At 34.3% G+C, this 9,373-nt stretch overlaps 2 protein-coding genes across 2 annotated transcripts in view; one reads left to right on the top strand and one right to left on the bottom strand.

Annotated features, from left to right (window-relative positions):
• Positions 1-3,114: 3,114 nt before the first annotated feature.
• On the bottom strand, positions 3,115-8,640 carry LOC115210373 (UPF0598 protein CG30010). Its single transcript, XM_029778938.2, has 3 exons — positions 8,396-8,640; positions 4,424-4,472; positions 3,115-3,622 (listed from the first exon to the last, which is right to left on the bottom strand). Exons 1-3 carry the CDS (start codon positions 8,531-8,533, stop codon positions 3,186-3,188), a joined length of 624 nt encoding a protein of 207 aa, XP_029634798.1. The 5' UTR covers positions 8,534-8,640; the 3' UTR covers positions 3,115-3,185.
• Positions 8,641-8,728: 88 nt separating this feature from the next.
• LOC115210275 (katanin p80 WD40 repeat-containing subunit B1) overlaps positions 8,729-9,373 on the top strand; it is a 72,530-nt gene continuing 71,885 nt past the window's right edge. Inside the window, exon 1 of the mRNA XM_029778765.2 lies at positions 8,729-8,944. Within this exon, the coding sequence (XP_029634625.1) occupies positions 8,911-8,944 (34 nt within the window). The 5' untranslated portion in view covers positions 8,729-8,910. The remainder of the gene's footprint in view (positions 8,945-9,373) is intronic.

Genomic DNA, 9,373 nt, shown 5'->3' with positions numbered 1-9,373 from the left:
TCTGCTTATTTTCCTACACCATATTTTGTCAATTATTATTATTATTATTATTTTTTTCACGACACTCATTTCTAGGGATGGTGCATTCCATAGTTACAGTGGGCTGTGTATAACGTTGTTCTTATTGAGTAGGCATCTGTTAAATATTTCTAAATACACAATTGGCTGAATGCTTACAGCTGAATCAAAGGTCCACTACACTGCATTATTACAGAATTTCAAATGTTCTTGAGACCATTGTGAATATTATCTTCAAGTGGAATGCATTAGGAGTTAAAATTAGGGAATTTGATATCTGGTCCCAGGTTATTCAAAAGTGATTTTGATATCATTGTCTCTTACTGATTGCATATAAAGTTGCTTTATCTTTGAATTAACTCTTAATAAATGATATGATAGATTACAGAGAAATTAGTAACAGTATGTCAGTTACTATTTTGTGTTTTATATAGGTGTTGATATCATTTATATTAGCAGTTAATTCAATTTTGACTTATGTTATTTCTCATTGCAAACATGAAACTAAAGTTTGGAAATTAGTAGAATAGCCTAAAATTTTCACAATGATAAAATAGTACAGTTAGTAAAAATTAATATCCCAGTTAATTTGAGGAGAGGGAATGACAAATGAATTATTGTCTAATTAGTAATGCAGTAACTCAACAAGCAATAAATACATGGTTCATGTTTTTGCTGTTCATATTGATGCTTAAAGTGTACCATCTCTTGTTCATATGAGCACACATTTAGCTATGTTCCCACACTTTGTGTAATTGAATATTTAAGCATACATGCTGTAAAGTTTGGATTTATGTAATATTTATGTAACTTCAAAAGCCTTATTTATATTTCGAAAACTGCTTGTAATTCTCAGTAGCCAATTTTATTGAAGAAAATTATTGTAACTCACCTTTAGAATTGGTACATCATGTTTTTGTCATAAGAAGCTACTAAAAGGATACCCTCCGTAAAACACTGCCTGATATACCGTCCAAACCTCATCAGCATGTTAGAGCAAATGTAAAACAATGACAACATTACTCCTACTCATTATTTTGTTTCACCATTTGTAAATAATTTGTCAATGAATGATGACAAATTATTGTTGCTATCTATCCAAGAAAGTAGAATTGATATGGAAGCAACATAGCCAATACGATTAAATTTTTTTTTTGGTTTCCTTTCTTGGTCTGCTGTTTTTTAATGTCTTTTAACCCATTAACATTTAAACCAGCCATATCTGGCCCAAATGGTCTACCTGTTTTATGTTCAAACTGGCCAGATCCAGTCTCTCCCACCTACCCTACAATGTCATTCTAAAATTAAATGATTACATCTTCAAAATCTTGAAGCTACAAGATAATACGTGATTAATTTTTTAAAGCAGGAGTGGCTGTGTGGTAAGTAGCTTGCTAACCAACCACATGGTTCCGGGTTCAGTCCCACTGCGTGGCATCTTGGGCAAGTGTCTTCTGCTATAGCCCCGGGCCGACCAATGCCTTGTGAGTGGATTTGGTAGACGGAAACTGAAAGAAGCCTGTCGTATATATGTATATATATATGTATGTGTTTGTGTCTGTGTTTGTTCCCCTAGCATTGCTTGACAACCAATGCTGGTGTGTTTACGTCCCCGTCACTTAGCGGTTCGGCAAAAAGAGACCGATAGAATAAGTACTGGGCTTACAAAAAGAATAAGTCCCGGGGTCGAGTAACTCGACTAAAGGTGGTGCTCCAGCATGGCCGCAGTCAAATGACTGAAACAAGTAAAAGAGTAAAGAGTATAAATATTACATATAATAAATTAATCTGAATGCTAAAGGGTTAAAGCAAGTCATATTGTATGAGAATCAATCCAACAGTCAGTCGGGAACAAATGTCACAGTCTCTAAGAACCTCACCAATAGATTAATTCAGTGTTTCTCAAATGTGGGTGTGACTGTGAAGATTGAAAAATGGGTAAAGAAATTGTCAGGTTCAACAAAATTAAGATATTTTCTAAATTGTTTAACACCTTACTGAAGAAAGAAAAAATTAAATGATGGAAACACAATGTCGTCTTCTCATTAATGAAAAGGGGGTTGAATAACTCAAAATTCCCCTAATATTGATGATATTGGTGGTAGGAGGCTGATACTTGTCAATTTGATGGCTACAGAAGCTGAAATTGAGTACAATTTGGTAAAACCCTGAGGTTTGTGAAAGAATTAATATGAAATGTCAATTCCATTTTATACACAACAATTTGATTATAGACACACCATAAATTCTTTCACCGTGTTGTTTAGCTCCAGGTCATCTTTGATTGAGCAGACCTTATAATCAAAGGTAATTCAGGTGATTGTCCTTTCATTTTGGGATTATCTCATATCCTCCCTCTCTCCCTTTTTAACACTGGGGGATATAAATTGAGGGTGATTTGGCTGATATTTGTAGCAGGTTGAGTGAATATGAATGTTCCTTTGTTGGTTCATATTTCACTGCGTAAACAGAAAGCTAGACTTTAGTTGACCACTTTGTAATGAACAGTGTCTATTCATCCCTTCCACAACAAATGTTCCTAAACTGTTTGCAATACATAGTTTGTTTTTTTTAATTGTATATCATTCATGTCCACAGTTTTGTAAATTTTAGTTCACTGAAGTAGCAACATTTGCAGTGCAAAAGGCAAGATTTCCCTAAGTGGACCATATTTTAGTTTAGATTTCCGAATGAAAGCATTTCACTTCCTTTTTGCTTCAATGGTCATACTTCATTTCTCCACTCCACTCAATGCAATCTTGTGAATCATTGAAAGAAATCAATATTTAACAGAAGTGATAAATGAGATAGATTGCTAGATTGAGATATTTTACTGCAGCTCATTCAGTACTTCTTTGCTAAGGCAAAACTCATTTCTTTTCATTTCCAGTGTTGGTAAGATTTGAAAAATAAGTCGACTTAAATATCACCTATTGTAATTTCTGATCACAATGTAATAATGAATTCAAATGATTGATATTATATAAAAAAAACAAAAAACAAAAAAAAAAAAACACACACACACTAATTGTGGTTAATGGATATCTGATTTCTCTTTTCAAATTCAAAAATAAAAATTTATAACATTTTTCCATATAAATTTTAAAAAATAATTTAGATTTTCTTTATTTCATTTCCAGCACTAATAAAATATAAAAATATTTTTTTTAATCTTTTGCTCCAAGAAGTGGAAGAAGTTTATTAGAAAGTTCATGTCTTTGATTATTCCAATCTATATGTGTTGGAGGTTCCAATTCACCATTCTCAAAAACAAAATACTGACTCAGTTCTATAGCTATTTTAGATTTGATTAGTCCAATTCCTCCGTAAAGATCTTTTGTTGGGTAATACACCCGACCATTGCTGGGTAACATGCATAGTTCTGTGGGTTCAAAGGGTACTTTTAAATCAGCTTTATACCCTCCATAATACAAATAGTCAGTAGTTGCTGAGTCTTTTACAAGCTCAAGATAAACAATAGGCTTATCATCACAGCTGATGAAATTTCTTTCTCTGCCACACAGAGAAATATATGGGAAATCAGGATATCTTTGTGTCTTGTTTAAACGAAGTCGTTTGAAGAAGAATTCAATAAATCTTTTTTCTGAAATAAGACATAGTTATTATGAAGATCAACTATAAATTCGATCACCTACTACAGCTACAACTTTTTGGCTTTTGAGAATTGTAATTGGATAGAAAAATCTTAAATAAAGCCTAAACTGAGTAGAGAAAGCAAATGAATATGAAATGTATTCAGTGTATGATGGGTATGAACACAATGCACATGGGTCATTCTATCAGTACGAAAGATCCTGTTAGTGATAAGCACATTCAAGTTTGTCTGTGACAATCTGAATGTTTTATGCCTTGCACATTACAGAATTTCTGTCCAACTGCTGAAAGCTATAAAACAGGATTTTTCAATGATAATTTACTGAACAGTTTCCCTTAAAAAAAAAAATGAGATTCAAACTATTGTAAAATGTTGGGTAAGAAATATAGTGGTTGCTTGACTATTTAATGATGATTATTAATTATCAAAAAGTTTACTGGCAACAATTAAGAGATAAAAGACTCATGTAGGTATCATATATGTGGATGCTCTATTCTGACCAAATTGGTATAAAGTCTTACATCATCTTAAATCTAATATATTCTAGTAAGCAAAAATCATTGAAAAATGACAAAGGTAATTGCTAAATTTTTTAAATCATACGAAAAAGTATATATAACAATATTCAAACTATCAACATTTTAGGCTTAAAATCACATTAAACTTTTCAGGGTTTTTTTCACTACCAAACAAAATCAATGTAAAAACTCTTAAATTATTGAAATATTTTTTATTTAAAACGCTTTTGATCAAAATACCTCATTTTGGTAGATTAATCTGGAAACTTACCTTTGAAGCAAGAAGTGAAATTCTTTATTCTAGCATCATGTAAAAATAACTGAAATATATAAACATGGATAAAAAAAATAAGATTATGGAAAAGCTGTGTAGGTTGCTGAGACAACCCAGGATTATTGCTTCAATAAAATGAATCAAACCAAATTTTGAATTTATAAGAAATGATCACCATATTTATTTGAAGCCAAAAGTAACAAGGTCTTTTATTTATATTTTAATGAACTGATTTTTGCAATAAAGAAATTAATCAGAAAGGTGGCTATTTTATTTTTAATCTTGCATGAACATTATCTTTTCATAAAAAAAAAAATCAATTAAATTTAAGTGATTTTTTTTTTTTTTTCAATATTGTTTCTTTCTGTTTCTATTTATTCGAAGAAATTAAATTAAAACTGAAAGACAACATTTTAATTTTAAAGTTCATGTACATATTCCTGAATTTTCTGAGTTGGAAGCACAAAGATTCATAAATCATATAAACGCCAGTGCCGCCTGACTGGCGTCCGTGTCAGTGACACGTAAAAGCACCAACCGATCGTGGCCGTTTGCCCGCCTCCTCTGGCCCCTGTGCCAGTGGCACATGAAAAGCACCCACTACACTCACGGAGTGGTTGGCGTTAGGAAGGACATCCAGCTGTAGAAACACTGCCAGATCAGCCTGGTGCAGCCTCCATTGCTTACCAGACCCTGGTCGAACCGTCCAACCCATGCTAGCATGGAAAACGGACGCTAAACGATGATGATGATGACTTCTCCCTAGCACTCAATGTTGCAAGAGATATAAGGGCCACAACATCCAGTTTATTCTCCTTATAAATCTGAGATAAGAAAATAAAGTTTTGCTTGCAAAAATACATTAAATGTAGGAGTGTAATAAGAATGAAGTGGGGACAACAGTCAATAGTAGAATGGGATGATATTGAGGATGCAAGGCAGTCAACATGGTGAGGTGATTCAAAGGAAAGCGGAAACGGGTAGCACAAGTGTATATCACGTGACTGACCAGACTATCAGATATTATACATCACTGGTCACAATACACTTTGCATCATTTTACCTTTCAAACGATGCCAACCCGCTGGCTAGGTGAGCAGGCCAACATTTACCCCTGATTGAAAGGGTAACTGGTACAACGTGAAATAGTGTTTCTCTAAAGAAAACATTGCATCACCTGGTCTTGGAATCAAACACACAATCTGGTAATTGAAAGTGCAACAGCCTAACCACTAGGCCACACTCCCTCACCAAGTGCTGAGGTGGACGGGTTTCCTCAACTACACCAAACCGCTAGTCATCTTTTCCGTGAAGCTCAAAGCCCTGAGGTTGATCTTTACTACTTTCACCTTTGTCTTCTTGGGCCTCCTACCACGACCCCATCCTCATTTAGTGGTCAGCACTTGTTTATGCAGCTTTCCTCATCCATACATATCACAGGATCATAATCAGTTCAGTCTTCTCTTTTCCACACTACATATAATGCCTCTCATGACCAGCTTTTCTCTCAATACATTAGTACTTTGCCATATATGAACACTGGTATTGCATATCCAGCAGAGCATGCTAACTTCAGTCCTTTCTAGTCTTTGTATACCCTCTACTTTCATGGCTCATGTTTCATTACCATGTAGCATCACTGTTTGTACACAAGCATCACAAAATCTGCCTTTCACTCAGGGAGAAAACTTTCATTATCAAAAGAGATAATAGCGCTCTGAACAGTTCTTATTCTAGTAATATGCTTTCGGAACATTTTCCTCCACTGCCAATTGTCACCAAGTAGTAGGTACCTACTATTTCTAGTGAGCTTCCTGCATATTTTAGAAAACTATTTTCCGGTGTATTCTTATTTCTTCTGTGCATCTGCCACAGAAGTCTATTCTCTCTCTTAATCTTTCTGTGATTCCACTGGACCTCTTGTGTTTGCACTGGCTACATCATAGGGAATTTCTATCAATACCTTTTATAACTAGCATTTTCCTGATGCAAGTAGCAACCTGTCTGTTTTCATCATCGTTTAATGGCATAGGTTGGGCGGTTTGACTGAGGTCTGGAGAGCCAGCAGATGTCACATATTTTACATGCGATCACAGCAGGTCTCTGTGATGTTGCACACATTTAAATTTAACTTGAAAGGACTTAAAATGAAGATAATGAAATGAGAAAGAATTAAATTTTAAAGACATTTAATAATTTAGTGCTTTCCAAAGAACATGAGCTGTTACGATAAACAATTTCTTTTGGAGCTGTTTTTTAATTTTATGTTGGCCCTTATCGGAGAGGCCTATCAAAAGTGTTCCAGGTATGGTATATTCAAGATAACACTATATAATGTGACCATTCAAAGAGGTATAATGAGAGAGAGAGTTTTAGCCACTATTTCTAGTAAGTCGAATGATTACGTGCAGGTTCCATGTTGTCCTTCAATGGCAGTTTAGAGCATATAATTTATACACTTCATTCTAACCAGGAAATCTATATCAACAGAAAAGAAATTTAATCAGTAAATTTTTTGAGTAACACCTGCACGATTTTCACCAAGAAAAAAAAAAAACCCGGATTTTTTGCATGGAATCAAGTACCCTGACCTCCTAATCTGCTGAAAATCCTTTATTTTGGTTTGGAAAAAAAAAGGGGGTGGGGCGTCCCAGAATCACTGGAAATCCTTTTTTTTTTCCCTCATTGAATGAATTCCTGTGACCTCCTAATATGCTGCAAAACCCTTTTGGGGTCCGTTAAATAGGGTGGGGTGAGGTGGAAGCCTCGGAAATTTACCACCACCCTACCCCCATTAATCTTTTCACTAAGGAAAAAAAAAAGAAAGAAAATTCGGATTTTTTGTGTGGAATCAAGTACCCGCAAAAAATCCGATTTTTTTTTTTTTTCCTTAGTGAAAATCGTGCTGGTGAAATAATTAAGGGTGGGGGTAAATTTCCAAGGCTTCCACCTCACCCCACCCCGTTCTTCGGACTCCAAAAAGGGTTTTGAAGCAGAATTCATTCAGCAGAAAAAAAAAAATCCCAATGATTCTGCACCCCCTTTTTCCGAAACCAAATAAGGGATTTGCAGCATATTAGGGGAAAAAATCCGAGGGTTTTTTTTTTTTAGTGAAAGTCGTGCAGGTGTTTGATCTCTTACCTGACATATACACATTATAGAAACACATGTGTTATACCTGTAGTATTTTCCCCATATAGCTATTTGGTAAATTTTTTGAGATAAAAAAAAATTACCATTTAATCTTTAATTTGTTTATTTTCCGGTCTCTCAAAACAGTTTTGCAAATAGTCTGAAAACTTTTCCAACCGGTAGACTCATTATTTTTTTTCATTATGAAGTCGATTTTCCACCTGCAACTTCACTTTACATCCTTCTGGAAGCGATAAATTAAAGTACCAGAGAAATACTGGCGCAAATTAATTTCATACAATGCATCCTAAATATGAACCGAATTTATAATGGAAGATCCGCCAATACGGTTTCACACAACATATTTAAGAAGTTACCATTTGGACAAGGCAAACTTTCAAGACGGTTCCACCGGCTTTTGGGGACCCACCTTTACTTAATCTCTGATATATTCTACAATTTAATTTCACCATAGTTTTTTTTTTTCGATCACTCTTTTTCAATCGCAATATATACATATATATATATATATATATATATATAACTCAAAATAAACAGAAAAGTAACAAGTGTTCGCTTATGGTTCCTAAACATTAACATTCAACCCACTTATTTACCATTATCTGATACATTCCATATCATCAATAATTACTTTTGAGTTATATATCAGAGTTCACCTATTTCATCGTTATATAACAATTCGTTCTATCACGAAAACATTGTCACATTATCAAAATAGATCGAGATAACACGACCGACCAACACATAAAAATAAGACACCTGAAGGTTAATTACTGTTTTTGGAATATCATCAAAGGTAATCATTATCAAACAAACCTGGCCTTGGTGATCGATATAATAGAAGTATTCTCGTATGTTGGGTTCCGGAGATTGGCCTTGAATGTAATGAAGATTCCTGAATGAACGGAATAAAGGCGCCGCCGACGCTCGGGATCGTAAAAGTATTTTCAACATTGTATAAAAGCATAAACAATGTTATGAGCAGGTCGCGGGGGATGGCGCGAGATTGTTGGAGTGAGCATGCGCAAGGCGGACAAAGTAATCTTAATTCAAGAAGCTCGATTGGCTGCTTCCACAATATTTATTTTTAAAATAACCAATGAAAACTTAGGTTATAAAACGTTGTTTGGTTATTGATAGAGGATCAGTGAATCTCAACTGTAATTAACAAAGGTGTTGTATACCTTGGTAATATTTTTCAAATGTGATTTAATTACTAATTAACTACAGGTATTTTGGTTTCGATGCGAAATGGATACGTACGTTTCTGGTTATTACAACTGTCTCAACAAACTATAACAACTGAAATCGAACACTAATTAGGCGAAAGGATGGCCGAAGACCAGGAGCGTGTATTTAAGCTACGTAAGTATCTTCATTTGTTTCCCCAAGATGACATCTGTTACACACTTGTTTTCCTTCTCCTCCTTACAACTCTTCCCTCTTGTAATCTATATTTATTATTATTATTTCGCTCCAGTTTGCCCAAAGGATTTAAATTAGAACACTTCTGTTCCGATCTGATATCATTTAATTGAAATATACATTATATAAAAACCCATTCATGTATCCATGCACAAGAAACGACAAATCCTCTCTCTTAAATATTTTGAAATGATTGTTTGAGCCAAAGGTGTGCAGCTATTTTCTCGTTCACCAATGATTCATTTCCCAGTATGTCTCGTCGCCAACACCTGTAATTTCTTGAGGAAAATATTCGTGTTCAGTCATTTGTTGTCTTTTTTTTTTCTTTCTCAATATATATGTCTTACTTTGTTGATTTTGATATCAGAT

The sequence above is a fragment of the Octopus sinensis genome, linkage group LG4 (genome assembly GCF_006345805.1).
Source record: "Octopus sinensis linkage group LG4, ASM634580v1, whole genome shotgun sequence".
NCBI lineage: Eukaryota > Metazoa > Mollusca > Cephalopoda > Octopoda > Octopodidae > Octopus > Octopus sinensis.
Note: the sequence above shows the minus strand (reverse complement) of the source record. Positions and strands in the feature narration are given on the sequence as shown.